Below are 25,017 nucleotides of genomic sequence, written 5' to 3'. Positions count from 1 at the left end.
CCTCCTGGGCTAATAGACAAAAAGTCAGGAGGCTATCAAATCCCTGTCAAAAAGAACTCATTAGGAAGCACCTTAATCTGAGCTTGACAAGGTGCTCAAATACCAAAAAGGGAGGTGAGAGAAGCCCACCCGAAGGCTGTGAATCTGTCTCCTCAGTGTGGGGCTTGCAGCTAGAGGAGAATCAAAATTTCCACTAAATCTTAGCCCAAAGTGATTTCTTCACCTCCATAAGCAAATGCATCCTCCACCACTTAGATGAAGTTGAATGAATCCCCTGCACCGCCCACCAGGCCAGACGCCTTCAAAAACTAACAGTCAAATACAAGTATGAGTCTGGCACTGCCAGGCCAACTCCTGTCACTGCTGGTAGCATTAACAGGAAGGGATAGGAAGTATCCCTGCACCCTGAAGGCCTGTGTATGGTGGAGCAGGGGGCTACTTGACTGGCCTCTCTGTGAGGTTGGAATGTTCTAGATCTGTGCTGCCTAGAAGGGTGGGGAGGGGTCTAGCCATGTCACAACATAGCTGATATGACTGAGAAGCCAGATTTGTGATCTTACTGTGACTGCCAAGCTTAAGAAGCCACTGTGGCTGACAGGTGCCTTCAAGAGCAGCACAGGGCCAGGCCCTGCTGACCTCTGACCTCAATGACCACTATCCCAGAAGCCAGCTCATTTTCCCTTGGTGTCTCCAAGGCACCAAGGCCCAGTTGGTGCCTTTTCCAGGTTCAGGAAACATTTATTGCCCTGCCTTCTTCACTAAGTAATCAGTACTTGGGACCTCACCTTTCCTCCCAGCTCCCCACCTCCTGATCCCTTCCCTTGGGCTACTCACGATATAAAATTTTAAACTAACCTAATGGTTTCCCTTCAGATGTCAGCTCTCTGCAGTCCTGCCACCTCCTCAAGGCAGGGACCACCACCGCACCCCAGGATCTTGTGCATAGCTGACAACACAGATCGACCAGCCAAGGTGTTTGGGCCATCTGTACTATGAGTGGAGTCAGGCTCTTGGGAGATGAGTCGAAAACCTACCCATCAGAAAACTCTTGCTCTTGGGGCTGGGGATATAGCTCAGTTGGTAGAGTGCTGGCCTCGCATGAACAAGGCCCTGGGTTCAATCCCCAGCACCACAAAAACAAAACAACAACAACAACAAAAAAAAACAACTGCTTCTTCCTTGGGAAATGAAGTTCTGAGGCCCGTGGGCTCAACAAGCTCTCAGATCACAGCCCTTTGTTTGTGGGGTGGTGGAAATGCCGGCCAAGGCTCACAGAGATGAAGAGCAAATGGGCTGGGTAGGCCGGGGCTCCCTCTTCTAATAAGTGCCACCCCCTTATACACAGCTGGGTCTGCAAGGTGGGTCATGGCCACTGAGGACGGACCGCAAGGGGCGGTGTGTGTTTACCCACTGAACATCCCACAGATGGCAAAATCCCCCTTGAGAAGTCTCAAATGTCAGAGACCAGCTCTACTCTGACCTCTGCCTTCTCTTGATTCAGAACAGGCCTGGACTGGGGGTACGGCTAAGTGGAGGTGTGCTGGCCTAGAATTTGATCCCCCAACTCCACACACACACACACACACACACACACACACACACACACAACTGATCTTATGCAGACAATATGCCCTGGGGAGCAACTGGACAGCAACAGTGAGGTGCTATGTTTTGGGTGCGTGTACCCCCCTGAATTTCAGGAATTGACAAGTTAATTCCCCAATTCATAGGGAGGTCGTGTTTGGAGGTGCACCCTTTGGAGGTAGGTACAGTCGTTATCGCTCTAACTCCCAGAAGACCACAGCCTTGGTGGCCTCTCAGAGCCGAACAGGTCCCTGAAGCAAAACGGGCTTCTTAAGGTGCAGGGGCTGGAAACTACTGTGGACCTCCGCCCTGCCCTGTAGATAACACAGAGACCACGCAGCTCCTCTGACGTGCCACAGACCAAACTCTTATGTCCCCTTAGTTCTGGAAGGTGCTGCCCTCGGCTCCGCCACGGTGGTCCTTGCAGGTGGGGTCTTTGGGAGGTGGTCAGGTTCGGGTAAGGACATGAGGGTGGGTCCCCATCGTGGCATTCGTGTCCTTATAAGAAGAGAAATCAGAGGAAACCTTCTCTCTGTTCGCCATGTGAGGACACAAGACAGGAAGGGAGCCCTCAGCCAGAACCCACCAGGAGAACACCCGATGGTCAGCCTTCGGCTTTAGAAGAGTGAGAAGATCCGTGTGGAATCCTGCCACGGAAGGCCCAGATGACTGATCCCTTCCCTTGGGCTACTCACAGGCAACATTTTATAATGTCCTAATGGTTTTCCCTTCAGATGTCAGAATACAGGGCCCCAGGGTGGGAGTTAAAAGAGGCGTCTCTTTCTCAGATGACTAGGCCCGCCTCTGTCCGACTTGGTCTGCTTTGTCCTCTCAGCTCTACACACCAACAAGGACTTCGAGGCATGTCAGGGGAGCCTGGTGTCCCAGCAAACCTCTGAGAGAGTGTCAGGCAACAAGGGACGCATGACCCACCAGGACAACAGTGTAGAGAGGGCCACCCACCTTGGACCCTTTCATTGAGAAAAATTAATGCAGAGGGCAGATGCATTTCAATAGGCTCGTTGGTGGCCAAGACAAGAGACCAGCTCCCAAGGCTCTACTCCAGTCCCTCAAGGTCCCCAGGGACTCTGACTCCACAGCTGACCTCCGTCTGCCCACACTTTCCTTCCTTCCTCTGTTCCCTCCCACCTTTGGGCTTCTGACCAGCCCCTATCAGCGCCCAATACTGTGCGTAACCCAGGAATCAGGGTGGGCATTCCATGTGCCAGCCAACAGGGGGCAGCACTGGGCCAGGACACACACCAGCAGAGCTTGAATGGAAAGGCAGATCAACTGCTGTCCATAGGAGACTCTGGAAAACCTGAAAAGAGCCCCCCCCCCCCCCCCCCGCAAGCTTACCTTTCAGAGTAGGAATAGGGCTGTCTGGTCCGTCAAGTGGTCCCAAAGGGTCACTCGGATCTGGAACCTCCACTTCCCCTGGGAAAGCCAACAGAGAGGTTCCTTAAACACAGGTCCACTTCAGGAGGCCTTAATGCGTTTCTCGGGCAAAGACAAAGAACGGTATTCAAGCAAAACCGCCCACCCATGGTCTGTAGAAAATGTGGAGGGATCAGACGTTGTGCTAAATTCTATGGGGCTTTCACAGAACCAGATTTGATACAGTAGTAAAAGGGATTTCCAAGCTAATCCCAAGAACAGCACCAGCAGTATGAAGCCCTCGGTGTGGCCCAGAGAGAGGGGAGAGGGAGACGGAGAAAGAACCGAAGAAATTAGGCTGGCAAACAAAACACTTCTGTAGCCAGACTCAGCAGCCCTCCGGATGGAGTTAATTCAGAATCGGAGACTTTCTGAAGTGACTCATTCCCCTCCCCTACCCCAGACCCACCAGAAGTAGCCCAGCAAGGATGGAAACCACAACTGCCAATGACAGTCTGACCCCAACTGCCCACTCGACAGAGGCCAGTGAGTGTGGCTCCAACCACCCAGACGCACCCAAACACAGAGACAGCACAGATTTAGTTTGAACACTTCAAATACACACAGTGAGGTGCCCACCATCCCAGAGTCCTGGGAGAAGGGTGGGCAGGTGTGGCTGATGCCCCAGGAAGCTGCCACCGGCGCTCTTCTTCCTATCCCACCTGCCCCGTGCCATTCCCATTTACTTTCTGGCCTTGCCCAGTACCTTGATCTTGACGGGGTCCCACTGGTTGGGGGTGGGTTTAAAGTCAGGGGTAACTTGACAACACCCAGGATGGACCTGGGTTTCTGCTATGAAAAGCCCATCCGAGAACAGCAGACACACGTAATGATTATTGTCTTAAGAGTGAAGAGGATCCTTACGCCTGCCAGAGCAGGGATGACCCTTTAGAACAACACTGTGCGCTAAAGGACAGGTCGTGTGCGATTCCATTGCCAGGAGGTATCCAGAGCAGTCAAGTCCACAAAGACGGAGAGCCAAGAACGGTGGCTGCCAGGGGCTGGCCAACAGGAATGGGGATCTGTTTAATGGGGACAGAGTTTCATCTGGGGAAGGGGAGTCATTCCTGAAGACAGGTGGTGGCGATGGTGGCACAGCAACATGAATGTACTTCATGTCGTTAAGTTGTACCTTAAACATGGTTCATGCGGCAAATGTTTTGGCATGTGTACTTATCACAATTTCTAGAAATATATCAAAGACAATTTTTTAATTCTATAACAGGTGATTCCATTTGACTAATAAATGAGAGCCAATAATTAACAACTATCTGGGCATTTTGAGATGCCTCTGTAAGAGGAGGGTTTGTAGGAAGAGCTCAGGTATGACCATGAGGGCAAATGGTCTGCAGAGAGAACCAGGAAGGCAAAACTTCAGACGGTATGGCTCAATAAGAACCTCCAGACTAGTCCCTTAGTCCTCTCTGTGCTTCTGGTCCCTGCCCCATGGGGCTCAAGAAAGTCCACGTGGAGATCTCAGCACCCTCCTCACCTGATGGGCAGGATGGGATTCGGGACTTTTCACTTCTGGCACACATATTCCTCTCGGGCCATCTTTAATAAAACATCCCGGACCCTATAAATCTTCCTCCAAACCATATACTTCTTCTAGGGCAACCACACCTCTTCCCCCCAATTAAAAGTTGCATACACCTAAATCCTACAGCAGTTTGAGGAAGCAGGGGCTGCATTCGGGGGAAGGGCTAGTGGTCCTGGTCAATAAGATCAAGACAGAAGTATAAGCTATTCGAGGCAGCCAACAAATTTCTGCTCAAGAAATAGGACTTGAGTTTAGATTTGAAGTTTTAAATTGGCATATTACACCTACTGGCACTCAGCACTGTTGAAATGTAGAAAGACCACATAAACTCAAACATACTTGCGCTCTATACACACAGGTCGAAAAGAGGCATAAAAAGCACTGACTGCTTAGAAATTGACAAATGGTGTGAGGCAGTCAAATAAATATAGGCCTCGAAGAAAAATAAGCTCCAGTATCCCAAGTCCACTGTGGAACAGATTCCAGGCGCTTCTCGGTCAGCTTCTCATCTGGGAGCAGAGGCATATTCCCTGTGGACACTCCTTGTGGATGGGATGGAGGAGATTCACATGCTGCTTTTATTCTTAGCAGGTGCAGCCCCTGCATGCACATGCAACGCCACTGCTATCAATCCTGGGAGTCTCTAGGAATACGGTCTGTCGCTTAGTACAAAGCTTTGGGGTCTGATTTTGTTTCTTGCAGCCTCCTGGGCCACCCGAAGGCAAACTATTTTGGTAATTTGAGTAAAGGAGTGTATCAGATTTGGAATGACAGGTTACGTTCCACGTTGATACCGGAGCCCCACCAGCTTTGGGACTTAGATACGAAAGGCCGGGTGTGATTCCCTCTGCCAGTCAGGTGTGTTTAATGTGACCTTGGTGTGAAATCACCAAGATCCTGAGAACAGAAACCTTAGGTTCTAGCAAAACTGGGTTCTGTTATTGTTTGCTCCCTGAAAAATGAAGACACCATCTCACATCAGAAGGGTGAATACCATACAAGAAGGTATTTCCAGAAAGAAAAGAGAGACACATAACTTTTATTATAACACATTGTTGTAACCTCCTACTTTATTAGTAACTGTTATTTTCTTATTGTGCCTAATTTATAAACTAAAACTTTATCATGGGTATGTACAAACAGGAAAGACACAGCCACAGCGTATGTAGAATCCTGTGCTATCTGCCATTCCTAAAGGAAACCACTGGGGGTCTTGGAGAGGGTCTTCCTCACATGGGGGTGGAGAGGATGGTGGTTCTTTACCTCACAGGCCATTGGGCTTTCACCTGCTCCAGGAACAGTCACCTGGCTGATGACAAGTTCATGAAGCAAATCCTGCATTCATCATAACTGGCTGGATATACCTTGAAGAGCTACAGAAAGACATGGATTCTTCGGTGCTGCCAGAGAACAGAATCTGAGAGCAGACCTATCTGTCTTAACTCCCCAGGACGTCTTTATCCATCTTCTGAAAAGGAGGACACTGCTCCAGGTGAATCACATGCCCTTCATTTTAGTGAAATGCTGATAGGTGACCACATATGTCAACAAGACTGGCAGGTGTACGTACACAGCATTCCCGACTTCCCCCTCCACTGGATATGCTGAAAAACCACAGGAAGAGTGACATGGTAACTGGTGGTGCATCAGCTCCTGCTGGTTTTCTGATGTCTAAAGGGAGGGAAACATTTAATATGAAACAAAAATATATGTGCGCCTGGTTATTATGAAGCGAGTGTGTGGAATGTGTAGTTTTGTCCGTGTTGAAAGCATCCATTACAGCCTTGAAGGAAAGACTGAGTGTAATGTGGTATCCAAGATGGGTCAGAAAGGGGATATTAGGTTTTAAAAAAGGAAATATGAGTGGTATGAATTTTGGTCAAGAATAATTTATTAATGTGGTGTGACCAAGGTACCAGGCTAATGTAACATGTTAACAAGTGGGAAAACTGCACATTCCATCTTCTTGTTCCAACCCAAAACAAAACTCACAGGTAAGAAATAGCCTGTCTCCAAAAACCTTACCTCCTAATGACACAGTCATTAGAAATGTCCCCAAAGCCAAGCACGAATGCCAACCAAATAAACAGAAAGGACCCAGACTAATTGGGGTTGGATACAGGCATTCAATGATTCACACAACTTTCCAGAAGGGCTCAGAAATAAGATACTCTGGAGAATGTGGGTGTTTCTAGAGCCGAGTTCTATACTAATCATCATTGGCAAGGCGATATCCGTTCTCTTATTTTTCTTTTATTTGTTCTTTTTAGTTATACATGACAGTAGAGACTGTTTTGACATATTTGTAAAAGCATGGAGTATATCTTATTTTAATTAGGATCTCTGTCTTGTGGATGCACAAGATGTGGAGATTCACTGTGGTGTATTCATACGTGTGCATAGGAAAGTTATGTCCCATTCCTTCCACTGTCTTTCCTACTCCTACCCGCAGTCCCCTCCCTCATTCCCCTTTGTCTAATCCACTAAACTTCTATTGTCATCACCCCCCCCTTATTGTGAGTTAGCTTCCACACATCAGAGAGACTTTTTGACCTGTGGCTTTTGTGACTGGCTTATTTCACTTAGCAGGATAGTCTCCAGAGCCACCCATTTACTGGCAAATGCCGTAAGGTCATTCTTCTTTATGGCTGAGAAACATTCTGTTGGGTGTATATACATTTTGTTGATCCATTCATCTGACGAAGGGCACCTAGGTTGGTTCCATAGCTTAGCTATTGTGAATCGAGCTGCTACAAACATTGATGTGGCTGCATCACTGTAGTACGCTGATTTTACATCCTTTGAGTGTATACAGAGGAGTGGGACAACTGGGTTAAAGAGTGGTTCCATTCCTAGTTTTCTGAGGAATCTCCATACTGCTTTCCAGAGTGGTTGCACCAATTTGCCGGCCCACCAGCAACGCATGAGTGTACCTTTTCCCCACGCCCTCACCAACATTCATTGTTCCTTGTATTCTTGAAAATTGCCTTTCTGACTGGAGTGAGATGGAATCTCAGTGTAGTTTTAATTTGCATTTCTCTAATTGCTAGAGATAGTGAACATTTTTTTCATGTATTTGTTGACCGTTCATATTTCTTCTTTTGAGAAGTATCTGTTTAGTTCCTTTGCCCATTTATTGATTGGGTTATTTCTCTTTTTGATGTTAAGCTTTTTGAGTTCTTTGAATACTCTGGAAATGAACACCTTATCTGAAATGCAGGTAGCAAAGATTTTCTCCCATTCTGTAGGCTTTCTCTTCATATTCTTGATTGCTTCCTTTGCTGTGAAGAAGCTTTTCAGTTTGATACTATCCCACGGGTTGATTTTTTAAATTTTACTTCTTGCACTTTGGGAGTCTTGTTGAGGAAATCAGTTCCTAAGCTGACATGTGGGAGTGTTAGGCCTACATTTTCTTCATAAATAGACACTGTATACCATGCGAGCAAAACCCTTAAGGAAACCCTCTTTCAATGTGAACCTTTCATGTGGCATCTTGACTGATGGAATCAATAGGAGAAACTAATATCTGCCAAGTAGCAAGAGAGTGCATCCTGTTCCCAGGCTCACTCTTTAATAATATGATAATCTCACTCTCATTCACCACAGACAAACAATCCAGCGAGAATTTACCAAGGAAGTTCAACCTTTGCCCTTGGACTTGAATCCATGTTGTTATTCTGTTTTTGACTGGTGTTCCTTTTAATCACATTTTGCTATTCAAACTTTTCATCCATTAATCTCTTCACCTGTGGATCTGAACCAGCGTGCTCACTGTGATGTAACTAGATGCAGTTTGCAGACGGAACATGGGAAACCTTCAAAGCAATCTCCTTTTAATTAGTGAGGGGATTCTATTCGCCAAAGCTTGGCCTTCTCAGATTTGGTTTATCCCAAGATTTCTAGGATGTGCAAGAAAGAGCACAGGTCGGGAGGCTGAACCTTTGGAAAACCAGGAGCCTCTTGGGGAGCAAGGAGATCCCTGATAATGGGCAGGGCTGTCTGGAAGCAGCACATCCACCTGTCTACCTGCAACTGAAGTACCAGTCAGGTGTTCCAGAACAAGTACCTACCTCAGCATCGTGTCAAATCAAAACCAGCCCTGATGCTGGAAATGCAAGAGTTCAGGGGAAAAAATGATAATTGTTACACAGCAGCATATCAAGTTCTGAAAAGGTGAGTCCATGAGTCTGGGAACTGGGCCAGGCAAAGTGTGTCAATACTAAAGAAACCTGATAATGTTTTGGGAAATACTCCTATTAAAACATTATTTCATGTGTGTTTTAATTGCCAGCTAGAAACCCACTCGGCATTCAAGGTGAGTTGCCAGTATCTAATGGGTAGTGGTCTTAACAGTCTGTAATTTTTTATTTTCATGATGTCTAACTCTGAGTTGAGTAAATATTAGCCTCTGGGTCTATATTCCTTAAAGGACCATCTTGACTCTGCTTTGGAAATATAAAATGAAATTCAACAACTGAACATGGAGTAACCAGTGCCTCCCGCCGGTTTAACCTTGGCTTTGATCCCGCTGCTACAGCAAACATACGAAAGCTTCAATGAATCTAGGCACCAGCCAACTCCTCCGCTATGGCCCTCATAACGCTTTCCTACCTTCTGCCTCTGACAGCCCCAGACCCCCAACAAAAGCGTACTGTCAGGGGCCAAGTGAATATTTGGCTGAAGCGGGAGAGAGGCCCCTCAGGCAGCTGAATTGGAGTCTTTCATGGGTTTTCTCTTCTCCAGCCTCTACAGCCCCTGGCAGCTAACTGCAGTGGGCCTGGCCACACCCCCACCCCCACCAGCTGCGGTTGGAAAGGTGAGTCGCTCCCGGCTGAGACAGAGGACCCTGAGGCCTGCCTTTTCCAATACGGCTTGCTTACTTCTGCACCAAAACCAGCCGAGAGTGAACACAAACGCGAGGTAAGTACTCCAAGCCCATGGCATCTTTTCATTTGGTCTCATGGAAGATTCTTTTGAATATCAGAAGTCTCCACTACAGAGAGTCCATTTTTCACCTTGAAGCTCTGGAAGGTTTTCAATCAATTAAAGATGGTCAGAAAGAAAGATGCTTAAAAAAAGAAAAGAAAAGAATGAAACTGCACTCTTCTATGGCAATAAAGAAAGCTCCCTCCATTTGGGGGTGGGGGGTGTTTGAGGCCCCAGTGGCACACACTGTTCCTCTGAACAGGGGCCAGTGGAGGGCACCGGGATGCACCAGCAGAGTCTTAGCTAAGGATGAATGAAAGCCAGAGGGGGTTCGTAGCAGCCTCCTGCACCAGGGATCGATGCTGTCCTCCCCAAAGGGCTCCACCAGTTGGTAGATTCAAAACTCTTTGGCAGCAGACCATGAGGGGTCAGCGTCTGATGCTGTGGAAGGTGGCTGCAGTGATTTTTTAAACATCAAATGGCTTCTGTAGGAGTCTCCCGGAGAGCCATAACAAAGCCCCACAGACCGGGTGACTTATGACACAGAAAGTGGTTCTCTCCCAGTTCTGGAGGTCCAAGTCCAGGATCCAGGTGTCAGGCAGGGCTGGTTCCTTCCGGGGCTGGGGGTGACTCTGCTCCAGGCCTCTGTGGCTTGCGGGTGGCTGTCTTCTCCTGCTCTTCCTCTATATCATCTTTCCTCTCTCGACTCCTGTTTGTCCCTGTGTCCACATGTCTTCTTAAAGGCTTCTGGTCACAGGGGGTCAGGGCCCACCCTAATGACCTTGCTTCAGCTGGTGTAGACCCTACCTCCAAATAAGGTCACATTTTGAGACACAAGAGGTTAGGACTCCAAAATCTCTTTTTTTTTTTTTTGGAGGGGGGGCAGAGGGACAGCACACAATTCATACTGTACAAACACAGCTATTCATCTTTCAAATGCCTTCAGAGGCTCGAGTGACAGAGAGTGTTTCCATGAGAAAGAATAACGTTCTGTGGATGAATTAGAAAAGTCAAAGGGACTGGATGTTCCTGGTGCCAGGGCGACTGCCAACAAGCTGCTCGTGACCCCAACACCCTCAGACTCCCTTTTCCTGACGCCCACGTCTGACCTACGGGAAGATGCCCCCAGCTGAGCCTCAGACCCTGGGCAGACGTCAGCTGAGATGCGGCCGTCCTTCAAGCCCCCTGCCCCCAAGGCTCCCAGAAACAGGCGTTTCTCCCTCTCTCGGGTCCACATTCCTTTTTCTCATAATATTTACACCAGTGCCACTCCACGCCTCCAACAAGGAGCACCTCCGGCCTGCAGGCGCCCAGGAGATGGATGTGGAGCCTGGACTGGCCCGGCCTGCCTGACCATTTTTGGTAATGATCCTGTTGGACGTTTACCCAGTGCTCCCAAATTCTATGCACATGAATCCCACGGCCTTCTTCACCTGCCTGCCCACACCCGGGTCTTTTCCTGCCTCAGTTTCCCCTGAAAGTTTCTCCACGCGGCCTCTCCTCTACTCTGGAAATCTTTCCCCCTCTCTTCTCAGCCTCGACCCCTGGGTGACCTGCTTTACATGACGTCAAAATACAATTCCCACACTTTCTTTCCACGCCAGACGGCTCCCCTGACTTATAACCCAGCCGCCCGTTCCCTCCTCCACTCTGGTCTAAGAGACAAACCACACTTGACTGTCCACCCACGAAGCCAACCCCCTTCACAAACCCGTTCCCCAGCATCCACCGGACTTCACAGATGTGACTCTCAAGAAACGCTGCTGGCTCGATCTGCCAGATGCTTCCAGAATCCACTCCTTCTCACCCTCACCCCCGTTCTCACGCTGGGCCCTAACTCAGCGGGATTTCTGCAGCCACCTCCAGAAGTCCTCCCTGGGGACCCTGCTCCCCAGCCTTAAAGCAGCCAAGGTGTGAGATGCTGTCAACTCCCACAGGTGAGCCTAAGGTCGAGGGGAAGAAGCCAGACACAAGAGCACTTAGGGTAGGAGTCGCTGAGATCAAGCTCCAGGGCAGGCAAAAGTTGGCTAAGGGTGGGGGGTGGGCTATATGACCTTCAGGGTCAGGGCTGGGGAAGGAAAAGGAGAAAACTTCCAGCCTAGGTGCTGGAGTGGCTGCCGGCAAGGTGGCTGCACCCGATGTTAGACTTCCTCAAATCACACACTCACGATGGATGCACATTTGTCAATTAAATCACACTCATGCACAAGGTGCACACATTTTTTAAAAAGCTCCATCATAGAATGCTACTCCCTTGAGCAAGGCCCTTCCCTATTCAGAATGCCAACACTACCCTCCATAAACATGCTCGCCATCCTAGCCCAACCATTCTGACCTGCTTCCCTGTTTGACTCTGTAACACTTTCTAAGAGACCATTTGCTTATCTTTTTATTCTCCTGACTCTTTGCTCACTGCTCCATCCCCAGTACTCAGGGCATGGCTCCACAGTGGCTCCCTGCATGAGGGATTGCATGGATGAACGTCCAGAGGCCCACGACCTTCTCACCTACTCAGAGTGGAAGCCAGAGCCCTTCATGGACCCCTGGCCTGGCCCCTGCTCCTCCTGTCTCTAATTCCTGGCCCCTCCCACCCTGGAAGTTCAAATTTCTTCTTCCCTCTGCCAAAGAAACTCTTCTGCAGACATCCAGCGGGTACCCCTCCTTCCTCTGGACCTCTAATCCACCTTTAGCTCATAGACAAAGGTTTCCCCTGGCCACCTTCATTAAGGAACCTCGGCCCACTTACAGCACCGTGTGTGCAGCACCTGTATATTCTCTACCTTGCAGCAGAAGAAAGTAAACACCACGACGGCAGAGTCTGGAACTGTGTCCAGCACGCACCAGGCACTTGAGAAACATCTGACAGATAAGCTAACGCTGGTGGTGACAGGGTACCTACTGCACCAAAGTCACTTCATCTGTGCTGTCACCTCCTCTTTCCAGAGGCACATGGCTACCACAATCCAGAGCTCCTTCCTTCCTTCCTTCCTTCCTCCCCCCCCTCTCTCTCTCTCACACACACACACACACACACACACACACACACACACAGAATGGAAGCATCTCCAATATATTTTGCTCAGTGATTGACACCAGATTCCAATGACAACATACTGGAGAGTGCACTTCCAGAATGGTAGAGTGAAGGCAGGATGAACTCACTCTCTCCCGCTTTTCAAAGACAAAAGTATAGGAAGACACATAAAATCAACAATTTGATAAGTCTAAGAATTCACTGGAGCTCCAGAAGAACGTGAAAAGCCATCCATCCAAGAGAAAGCAGCGAACCTTGGTCAGATGGCAGATCCATGATGGTCTAACTCGGGCAACTTCTATCACCCCTCCCTCCCAGCTCAGCAGTGAGGTAGCCACTGCTGAGCAAGATGGACAGAAGATCAGAGGATTCTGATGCTCTGTTCAAAGTACCATCCCCACAGCACGGGCAATATTTTGTCCAAACTCATAGCATCCTGGGAAATCTCTATATTTGACTCAGCTCAGCTGGGGCTTGGGAAAGAGAAAGGTGGCAGGTGGCAGGTGGCAGATACCCCTGTGGCATTACCAAAACAGCAACCAACTGCTGGCAACACCTTGGCTGCCTGCTTCTGGGACAACTCCTGCAGGAAACATGAGCCAGGCCCAGAATTTAAAAGGAAGTCTTAAAGAATCAGAGGACATAAGGAATCTCAAATGCTCTGACACGTTCATGGGGATGGGAGAGGCTGCACTCATGGAGAGGACCCTGCACACGCCCTGGAATGACGTGGGAGAGGGGGGCAGCCATTGCTCATCCCTGGTGACCACAAGGCTCTGTGCCATCAGGAAGTGAAGAGAAAGGCTGTTTTGTAAACTGCCCGAGTCTGATGCAGATGTCTTGGCCAAAGGCTCCAGGCGTCAGGCAAGGCATGTAAGGAAATCTGATCGATGACTGGCTAACCAGACAATTACACGGACCCAGATGTGGCCCCAAGAAATCCAGGCTTAAAAATAAAAGGGACTTTAAAAAAATATATAGCAAGCAGCTCAGTGGTCACACATTACAGTAAATACAGAAACCACAGGACTAGCCAAGGGAAGTGGCAAACACAAAAAACACCAACAACCAAAATGGGAAGGGGAAACAGAAAAGGAAAAAGCAAGCACAGCAATTCATTATCCAAACTGTTACTCTGTTATCATCTAGAGTGTCCCCAAGACATACAGGCAAACAAGAAAGTAGGACGTATCCACAGGAAGGGAAGAAATTTAAACAAAAACCAAAAACTCATGGACAAAAAAAAAATGTCCCCAAGGGGGCCCAGAGTTTGACCTTAACAGACCAAGATTTTAAATAAGCTATTATAAATATGTTCAAAAAACTAGAGAAAAGGATATCAAAAGAATTATAGGAAATCACAATGATTTTTATCTTCCCAAACAGAGAATATCAATAAAAGGAGTAGAAGAAGCAAATAGAAATTCTAAGAACTCGAAGTACAATATCTGAAATTCTTTAGATGAGCTCAGCAACAGACTTGAGCAGGCTGAAGAAAGAATCAGTGAACTGGAAGACAGAGAAACGAGATTATCCAGTGAAGAGAAGGAAGAAAGATCAACAGAGCTTACGAGATCTATGGACACCGTCAAGAAGTGCCAACACATCCCCGCTAACCCCCTGCACCCTCCCTTCCCCTCCCACCCCTCTGCCCCTTCTAGAGTTCATCTGTTCCTCCCATGTTCCCCCTCCCTACCCCACTATGAGTCAGCCTCTTTATATCAGAGAAAACATTCAACATTTATTTTGGGGGGATTGGCCAACTTCACTTAGCATTATCTTCTCCAATGCCATCCATTTACCTGCAAATGCCATGATTTTATTCTCTTTTATTGCTGATTAGCCAGGATGGTGGAATGTGATAAACATCATCATCCAAAGTGCATGTATGAAGACACAAATTGGTGTCAACATACTTTATATTCAACCAGAGATATGGAAAATTGTGCTGTACACATGTAATAAGAATTGTAATGCATTCCGCTGTCATTTTTTTTAATTAAAAAAAAAAAAGAAGTACCACACATATGTAAAGGGACTCCAGTCAGACAGGAGAGAGGACAGGAAAAAGATCTGGAAAACCAATAGCCAAAAACCTGCCAAATTTGAGATAGGTTTTAATTTACACACTCAAGAAACTCAGGGAACTCCAAGTAGGCTAAACCCTAAGATATCTATAACTACATAGATCATAAGCAAAGAAGACTGTTAGAAGACCAAGAGAGAATCTTGAAACTAGCCAGAGAAGTGACTCATCTAATACAAAGGTTCCCCAGAATGATTAAAAGCTGGCTCTTCACCAGGAACTAGTGAGGTAACAGTAATGAAAACAATAGATTATTAACCAAGGATTCTATATCCAACTAAATTCTTCTTCAGAGAAGAAAAAGAAGAGGAAGAAGAAGAGGAGGAGGAGGAGAAAAATCTGTCATTCACAGACTGCCCTATAAGAAATAGTAAAGAGAGAACAAAAGAACAATGGACAAGGATCGTAACTCCCATGGAGGAAAAAGACTATGAAGATACTGTGAAAGACAGCATAAACATGTTCCCATAACTCTTTTCTTCATTTATTTGTTTTAAAGGACTCCTACAGTAAACTCTGCTTATAAAATTGAGGGTTGATGAACTCATAAAGATATATTGTGTACAACACTAATAGTTCAAAGGAGAGAGGAAGGAATGAAGATAATGTGGAGGTTAATTTGTGTGTACTATTAAAATTTAGTATTAATCTAAAACTTTTTAAATCAGACTTAAAAGTAAGACACAACCACGAGGAAAATAACAAAACACACAAGAGAGAATTTTAAAAGAAAGCAGAACCAGGAACTATGTAACACAAAACAAGGCAGAAATAGAGGATAAAAAAGACATATCACACACACACAAAAAAAAAAAAACAGGGAAAAACACAGTAGAAGGAAAATCTACCGTATTGGTCATCAAATTAAATAATGTTAAAGATAAAACACCCAAAGATTAGCAGACTGGATTTACATCATCCACCCGTATGCTGCTCATATGTGATAGACCTCAGGTTCAAAAATACCAAGAGATTGACAAGGTATGTCATGAAAAGAGCCACCATGAGAAAGTTGGAGCGGTTACACTAATCTCAGACAAAATAAACTTTAAGGCAAAAAGATAGATATTTTATAATGAGAAGACGGTCAAACATCCATCCATTAGAAATGTCTATGAACTTAACAGCAGAGTCCCACAACCGGTGAAGCAAAAAATTCACAGAAATCAAGAGAAACAGATAATCTATCAGTTAGAAACTTCAATATCCTACTCCCAATATCAAAAGAAGTAGGCAGTAGATTAACAAGAAAACTTGAACCAGAACTCAATCACGTAGACTTAACACCAACAGAAGAGTGGACCCCCACAGCAAGATTATGCACTCTAAAGCCCACCTGGAACATTCTTCAGGATACTGAACCATAAATCAAGCATGGATACATTTGAAAGGATTAAAAATCACAGAGTCTGCTTTCTAAGCACCAGAGTATAAAATTAGAAATCAACAGCAAAATTTGGGAAGTTTTCAAGTAACCAGTGAATCACAGAAGAGAGAGAGAATATTTCACAATGAGTGAAAATAAAACACAGCATAATAGAACTAATGGGAACAATCAAGGCAGTGCTTGGAGGAACATTTAAATTGCTTTAAATTCACTCTACATTAAAAAAGAAGATCTCAAATCAATCATCTAACTTTAGACCCTAAGAAATTAGAAAAAGAACAACAACCCAAAAGGTAAAAATTGGGGGGGGGGGAGAAATAGAGCAGACCTAAAGGTGGCAGATGGAAGGCAATAATGAAGATTAGAGGGAGATAAGTCAAATAAAGAACAAAAAAAAAAAAAAAAGAGAGAGAGTGAAAGTAAAAAAAAAGCAAAGGTTGATTCTTTGGAAAGATCAACAAAGGTGAGAAACCTTTAGTAGATGAACCAAGAAAAAAAGAGGAGACACGAAGTATTAATTTTAGGAATAAAGAAAGAGGACATGTCTATGACATTACAGAAATAAAAAGGACTATATCGTAATTCTATGAATAACTGTGCCCTAACAAATTAGACAGCATAGAGACTAGGGACAAACTTCTACAGAAACAAAAAATACTGCAACTGACTCAAGAAGAAATAGAGAATCTAACTAGTTCCATAATAAGAAAAGAAAATATAAGACAGATGATACTGTTCTACTTTGTGCATGGACAAATAGGTAACCACAAACTCCATCAGTACGTACAGCTATCATGCACCAGTTTAAAAAAATGTGGAAAACAAAAAATTACAATTATAATGCATTGGTAAAAAAAAATAAATGTGGAAAAAAACAACTTAGATATCAAAAAGTAAGTGAAGGAAGTAAATTTGTAATAAATTGAATAAATAAATCCCCAGAAAAGAAAAACGCAGGACTTTTAAAAGGTTTCCCTGGTGAATTCTACCCAACACTTAGAAAAGAATTAACATCAATCCTTCCCAGACTCTCCCAAAAAGTAGAAGAGAGATTCCCTGCAACTCATAGGATGAGATTAGTACTATCCTGATACCAAAACGAGACAAAGACATTGCAAGAAAACAAAACTATTCACCAATATTTTCATGAATAGAGAAGTGAAAGTTCTCAACAATACCCGAGGCAGAATATCTGTGTATTCCTGCCAACACATGGATAGACAGGTCAAGAGGATGTAATTTGAAATCCAGAACAACCCCAGTTTATACAGAAACATAAATTATAAAAAAGGCAATTTTTGAACTAAAAGGGAAATGAAGGAACGGCTCCATCAAAGGTTGGGACAGCCCATCAAAAGCAAGGCGCTAAGCAACTCAGTGAGATCTTGGGGATGTGGCTCACTGGTCAAGCGCCCCTGAGTTCAATCCCTGGCATCCCACACCCCCCCCAAAAAAAAAAAGATTGGGACAGAATAGTTGTTTGGGGAAAAAATTAAGCTAAAATCCTGTCTTACACTTCATGGAAAAAGTGAATTCCAAGTGATCAAAGATTTAAGCACAAAGCTCTCTGTTCATATAATGAGAAAAAGATCAACAGTGCAATTCAGAGAGCAGAAGGACACAAAGAGTTTGAATAAAAATAAATTCCAATGGCTAAGAAATAGACTCAAAACCGCAGAGCTAAAAAAAAAAAAAAAAGAAAAAAGCTAAATTAAAATGAGAGACCCGGGTTCGTTTGGCACCTTGGAAAGGGTGAGAAGCTGAATTTCTCACCTGACCCAGGGCATGAGAATTCCTAAAATCCCCGTGGCACCCTGAGGCCATCTACCAAAAGCAACAAGGTACCTGTGTGCAATTCCAGAGGCAGGAATTAATCTTGCGGCTACTTCGGAAGTATCATCTTAAGGATACTTGTTCCAGTCATGACTGTCAAAGCAAAAATCAGGAAAACACCCAAATACTAATCAAGCCCGAATTGAGTAAGAGATTATATTACAGACGTACAATGGTTAAATGTAACAGATAATGACATATAATAAATGCACAATAATGACAGGAATAATCACAAGTTTTGAGCACTTAACCCACGCTGGGCACTGGCTAAACCACAACTCATTTGTTTAACCCTCAAAATGAAGATGTGAGTTTTGATTGTCAATTCCGGTCACCACTGCAGAAACCACTGTACTTCACTGGGTTTGCAGCAGGATTAAATTAAGCAAGGTGAGGACCTACTGTCCGTGGCATGCCTCTCCACAGCACCCTTGGCCATGCACGCCTTGACTGTTTACAGTCCCTGCAAGTCCCACAAGAAACGGATCTGTACAGAGGCTTTAGGGAGGCAAGGTGGCAAGCTTCAGTTAGAAAGATTTTAGCGCATTTAGGCATCCCCTTTATAACTGGGTGGTGGGAGGATGTTAACTTCTCTGCAACTGAGTTTCTCTACTGTTCTGAGTGTTCAAATATGAATGAATTATATAACTTAAAACACCTCCTGCACTAAATGAAATGTTTTGTATTTAGATTTCCCTGCCCCACCCCATGCACATCTGACAATTTAAGAAAACAGCCCGCGTGTTCCATTTCCTGAACATCTTCCATTCACCATGTTTAGATACCGGGTACCATTAAGAGGATGTCTGATTTCTGCAGTATGAAAAGCAAAGATTTGGGCTGGGGATGTGGCTCAAGTGGTAGCGCGCTCGCCTCGCATGCGTGCGGCCCAGGTTCGATCCTCAGCACCACATACCAACAAAGATGTTGTGTCCGCCGAGAACTAAAAAATAAATATTAAAAATTCTCTCTCTCTCCCCTCTCTCTCCTCTCTCACTCTCTCTTTAAAAAAAAAAAAAAGAAAAGCAAAGATTTTTCAATGACAATGTAAGCTTTTGTATTGGGGGGGGGGTGGAACCTATTGTAATATCAAAGTTGAATATACGGAACCAATTTAAACTGCTAGTTAGTGGTTATCATAAAAATGCTGATCGTTGCTAACTATCAAGTTTTTTCTCTGGACCAATGTCTGTCACTTCTAAATGTCTCCTTTTAAAGGAAAAGAATCTACTGAAAGAATGAAGCTGGCAATCATATTGCCAGACACCACTAATTTCCCATGCTTCTCTGAAAAAGGATATTTTTTCAATGCATTGTTTTACCTAATTGAGACTCATAAACTCATAAATCATGGTGGTTTCCAAGCTTTTCTTTGAGGCTTTTTTTTTTTTTCACAGTCAGAAGCCCTAAATTAATCAATCATGGCATCACGTCACGGGCAATTACCGCAGGGTCGATGTGCCTGTCTGTCTCTCCAGACTGCAGGTGGGCTCTCAGCTGCGTATTTGTAAAGGCACTTTGCCTTGACAACCAAGTGGCACCCGGGAATCTCAGTTATTATTGCAAAAACATTTATGAATGTCTACAGAGGGGCAGCCCAGGAAGGCAGTCCACTCACACCCCACTGACTTGCAGCAAGGTTAGCAGCTGATTCAGAGGCAAATGAGCTTCAGCAGGGGCTCACTTGAGAGGCACATGTTCCCCACAGGTGATCTGTACTTTTCTAAAATGTGCTTTATGTCTCCAGCCCTTTCTTTTTTAATCCTTAGAACCCATTTACACCCTTTCTACCTTTTCTATCTCCCCGAATCCCCTCACCCCCACCCTGGGGCTCCTATCATGGATGCCTGTGATGAGGTGTCCTGCTGAGATTCATGGTCTGGGTGACAAAGCTGGCTGTGCATGGGTGGGGGTGGCTGATGCTGGGGCTCACATTTCCTTGTCTAAGAAACTGGCACTGTGAGATGCTTCCTGTCCCTCCTGACACTGTTCTGCCTCCAGGAAACCCCAGCCAGACACAACCTGGGGGAGGTCTCATTTCTGCTATAATATGACACTGTGTCTATGACGTTGGTGGACCTTAGGGTCAGGAAAACAGGAGGGACAGAGGACACCAGGCACAGAAAATCACCTGTAGGTGATTTGCCCAGAGAGAACACCATCACGGGGGGCCTGCTCATGAGGACTTTCCAAAGAGACACCGAGTTAAGGAGAGAGCTCTCTCTCTCTCTCTCTCTCTCTCTCTCTCTCTCTCTCTCTCTCTCTCTCTCTCTCTCCTCTGTCTTGCTCTCCCGCTCTGCAAACCCCTTCCTCCCTTCCTCCGTTCCTCGCTCTCTCCTTATTCGGGGCCCCTCTGTGGGGATGGAGGAAGCTGTAATAGAAATCCTTCTCTGTTTCAAGTTCCAGTTCCCTTCCACCTTCCACAGGTCATTTCCTCTATTCCAGTGGTTCAGGAGGGGGCTTTGCCCCCAGGGGACATGTGGCAATGCCCGGAAGCCTTTTGGATTATCCCTTTTGGATTATCCCTTTTGGATTATCCCTTTTGGATTATCCCTTTTGGATTATCCCTTTTGGATTATCCGATGGGAAGGGAGCCCTTGGCGTCTCCTGGGTGGGGGCCAGGGATGCTGGTAAAAGCCCTCCCACCCCAGGCAGCGTCCACAGGTCTGGGGCTGCGTAGCTCTGCTGTGGTCCAGTCCCCCGCGGGTATCTTCTGCATAGTTTGCAGTCCACACTCCTCAGAGTTGAAATAAAATTTAGATGTAATTTAGTCCGGTTCTCACCTCCTGGCTCTATTCTTCTCATTCACAGATGGAAGCTGAGACCCCAGAGGATCTGGTGTGTTGGGAAAGTCCCACCTTCACCCTGCCTCTGCCACCTCAGCTTTGAACCAAGGCAAAGGGGTGGGGGTGGGGGGAGTCTCAGCAACTTGGTCTCCTGAAGTGCAAAATGAGGATAAAGAACCCTCACTCCCTGGGGGGGCTTCAGTGAAAAGCTTCTTGATTGTCTTCCCATTCCTTAGAGTTGATACATGCTTATTACTCCTTTTTTCAGTCCGTTCCCCTTTCCTGGGTATTTTTCCTCCTGCAACAGTTCATTTGAAAGACACCAGCAATGCCCCAGGACCCCTGTGAACTTTTTCTGACAGTGGCCACAGCTCTTTTCTGATGGGACATCCAGGGCTGTCAGCACCAGGCACACAACCCCAGGGATGTGTGACCTGCGACCACTAAACACAGGACAACTGTGCCTGAGAAGGGAAGGGATAAGTGGAGCAGGACCCGTAATTAAGCCCGGCTTTCCTCAGATCCTCAGCCCTCCTTCTTTTTTAGTTATCTGTTTTTTGAAGGGGAATCCAACCTGGTGCCCCATGCAGGCTAAGCCAGCACTCTGCCACTGGGACACAGTCCCAGCCCTGTATGTGAGAATTGCAGGCATCAGCGTCCCCGACTTGACAATAGTCTGACTTATTATTTTTCAACTCTATGGTGGTGCCCGAGCAATCAGAATTTGGTAGAATCCCTACTTAGAATTTTGAATTGGGCTCTTTGTCGGCAGCCGTGACCTGCAACTCCCAGTTAGTTTGATTGCCAAGGGGGAGAAAAAAAGAATTTATTGCCAAGGGGGTGGGGACTCTACAAGGTGCTATGTTGCTAAGCTCTAAGGTGCTGTAGGTTGGTTGTATTTGACGCATTTCCACTTAATGATATTTTGTTTATGATGGGTTTATCAAGATGTAACCTCTCTGTAGGTTAAAGAGCATCTGAATTGGCAAAGCACCTGTAGCTGGTTGGTCACTGGCTGGAAAGAGACTCCAAGTGCCCAGAAATTTGGACTATTTCAAGGATCACAGGGCCTGTAGCCAAGAGGGGACCGATTCCTGTGGCCTCCCCTTTGAGGATAGCTGAGCTCAACCGTAATAAAATCTGAAACACAAAACAAACGGCCCGCCAGAGAGAGGCACAGCCTGGAAAGAAACCGAGGCAGCGCGCGGGGGGGGGGGGGGGCACGGGACCAGGCGTCCACCCCAGGAACAGCCTGATCAAATGCACAGCCTCTCCATCTTCAAGTCCTTGCCCAGCTGGTTTAACATAGTCACTGCACGATAGTAAAGTTCACAGCCGTGTTTCCAAAGAGACTCATTATTTATGCAAACATGCCATTCCTCCATATGCACTGGATCGAAGACAGCAAGGAGCCCTTAATGGGCCACGGCCCCATTTAAAATATTTACCGAAAAAGATGCCAAGTCTAGCACCATGTAAAAGTCGATGGGGAGAAGAGGTCTGGAAAACTTTCATCCTGGAGGGTAGAGTCTCACAGAAAGGAGGACATGGGGCCAAGGCAGCCCACAAGGGCCTCGGGGAACCCCCTGCCTTCTATGGGCATGTGCACTCCAACACCAGAAGGTGAATCTTACCATCCCCAGCCCTCCCTTTTCCTCCCACCATTATTATTATTATTATTATTTTAATGTAAAGAATTTTAAGCCTGGAAGAGCTTCGTTTGTTACTGTTACGTGCTGTTTATTTACAGAGCTGGGAATGGAACCCAGGGCCTTATGGGTGCTAGACAAGCCTTCTGAGCTATCTCCCCAGTCCACCTGGAAAAATTTAAAATCCCTTCTCCATGATTAACTGCCCAGGCCCCAATCCCTTGGTCTTGTACATTTTCACAATCCACTCCACTTTGTCCAACCTGGTATAGGAGTGTTCAGGTCTAACTGCTTTTCTGAAGTTTCCATTTTTCTGGGAAAAGTTCCTGTGCATCTGTCTTATGTCTGTTTAATTCTTAGGCCTGGGAAGGAAGCCCAGGAGGCTGAGGAGCAATAGTAACCCCATCCCTCCCCCCACACACACTGAACACATGTCCTGGAAGAGGAGACCAAGCAGTTTTCCATGCAGCTCGGCATCTCTGGACCCAGCGCCTAGAAGCTGCTTTGAACACCAATCCACCAGGTCAGGTTTGCAGGGCAGGTTAATAGACCATAGTCTAAAAAGTCTCTATTTATCCTTTTTCCAGTTTCTTTAGACTCTAGCTAACCCCAAGGCCTTGTGCTCAAAGGGGGGAGTGAAAACGGAAAGAACTCAGGTTCTCCAGACAGAAAAATGACAAGGAGAAGAAGACATCCACCCTGAAATGGATGATCTCCTCCTGGAGACAGAATCTGGTCCCCTGAGCAAGCCGCGCCCAACGCCTCTCAACCTGAGAAGGTGGTATCCACCTCAGGAAAGTGGAATGAGCCTTAGAGAACTGGGGTCCTCCTGCCTCAGCCTCTCGGGCCACTAGAATTATAGGCATGCACCACCGTGCCCAGCTCTCATCAGGCCTTTGAAAGCGATTTAACTTGGTGTCTGCTGAGTAACTGACTCCTCTTTTGTGCAGAACATGAACTTATGGTGTGGTTGCACCCCAGTCTCTCCGTTCTCCACTAATGGACATCCAGGCTGTTTCCAGCTAGAAACTCTTACATTTGTGTGCAGGTGTTTGTGTGAGCATGAGCTTCTGCTCTCTGGGGACCAGAGCCCACTCCACAGTGACACCTTCAAACCAGCTCTCTTTCACTTTAGCAAGCACCAACACCCTCTGTGAGGCGGGGCCTGGATTCTTCATTCCTCCCCGCTCCCATGTGACACTCATGCTGCTGGTCTGCAGACCACTGTGAGCCTGGGGGTCTCATATTCTGGGCACATGGGGCACGCTCCAGTGTGTCCTATCAGGTTTGGGTGAGTGGGGTCTCCTGGTGAGACCCTGTGGTCGACAAAGGCATCCTAAGTAAGCCTTTTCTTAAACTGGAAGTTTTGAGATGAAGTATCTTTGGTATACTTGGCCTAATTTGTCCATTTATATTATCCAACAAGCCCTCATGGACATTTGGGATTGAGATCCCTCCCAAGTCTCAAGTTTAAGCAAAAGAATCATTTTCAGAGGTACCACAGTTCACAGCCCAAGGATTTGAGGGTGGCTCTTTCTCTGCACAGCCGAGTTTCTGCAAAGGCCACTTAAACACAGACGACTTCAACTTAGCTCAGCAAAGAGGAGGGAAAGGAGAGGATGGGGTGTACAAAATACCCATGTCAACAGCATCTTCGATGCTTGCCCTTCTGCCCACAGGAAATGGACCAAATCCAGCCTAAAACAGAAAAATAAAGGGATTTTTTTTTTGAGAGGCTTTCCTGGTCTCCCGATCCCTGGGAGGTAAAGGAAACATTACCCATGACTCCGAGAAGATAAAGGCATCTGAGATCCAGGCAGGGACACTCACTGCCTCATGAAGAATTGCAGGAACGGAGCCCAAAATAAGCAATAGATACTTCTCTAAAGACAAACGTGCAAATGGCCAACAAGATAAGAAAAGATGCTCACCATCATGAGTCAATTAGAAAATGTGAATCAAAGCCACACAATCAGATACAACCTCACACCCACTACATGGCTCTAAAAACAAGGGTTGGCAAGGATGCGGAGATACTGGATCCCTTGTGTGTGAAATGGTGCAGGTGTTGTGGAAAAGAGTATGACTCCACAAAAATTTTTTTCTGTTCATTATAGATTACCTAGCCTTTGGTAATCTGTTATAGCAACACAAAACAGACCAAGACACAGCCTTCAAAAGGGAGGAAATTCTGACATATGTTCAAGCACAGGTAATTCTTGAGGACATTGTGCTAGGTGAAATAAGCCAATCGTCGTCTCACGATGACAAACTACGTGAATCCATTTATATAAAATATCCAGAAGAGTAAAAGCCACAGAAACAGAAAACAAGGTGGTAGAAGGAGGAGTTACAAGGTAATGGGTAGAATGTTTTAGCTTTGCAAGATGGAAAGAGCTCTGCAGATTTGCTGCACCAACGATGTGAATGTGCTGAAGGCTGTTGATGTGCACAACGAGACCTGAGTAAGATGATACATTTTATGGTTCTTTTTATAAATTCAAACAAACATAGAAACTAGGTGAAAACTCTGTGGAAGGCTAAAGTCAGGAAACCCACATAGAACATGCCCTTGGGGGCCCATCGGCATTTTATGGATGTGCACAGATCAGAAAACACAGCCCCCAAACCACCTGCAGACCTATATTTTCCAGGGAGCATCTGTCAATTATTTTGTGCATATTTTGCTTCATGCTAAGACTCTAGAATCTCTGGGCCTGGTGTGACTCGGTGACATCTGACATAACACACTGAA

At 46.1% G+C, this 25,017-nt stretch overlaps 1 protein-coding gene across 2 annotated transcripts in view; it reads right to left on the bottom strand.

Moving 5' to 3' along the window:
* The window catches only part of ROR2 (receptor tyrosine kinase like orphan receptor 2), a 198,549-nt gene that overhangs the window by 41,299 nt on the left and 132,233 nt on the right, over window positions 1-25,017 (bottom strand). For both annotated transcript variants that reach the window (XR_014018251.1, XM_081262897.1), the window contains exon 2: window positions 2,944-3,021. Coding sequence is in view for 1 of the 2 variants with exons in the window: in XM_081262897.1 (XP_081119023.1) it covers window positions 2,944-3,021 (78 nt within the window). In the remaining variant the exon portion in view is untranslated. The remainder of the gene's footprint in view (window positions 1-2,943; window positions 3,022-25,017) is intronic.

Source organism: Spermophilus citellus, assembly GCF_964194105.1.
Source record: "Spermophilus citellus genome assembly, chromosome: 12".
Classification (NCBI taxonomy): domain Eukaryota; kingdom Metazoa; phylum Chordata; class Mammalia; order Rodentia; family Sciuridae; genus Spermophilus; species Spermophilus citellus.
The sequence above is the reverse complement of the archived record's forward strand: the minus strand, read 5'-3'. Positions and strand labels throughout refer to the sequence as shown.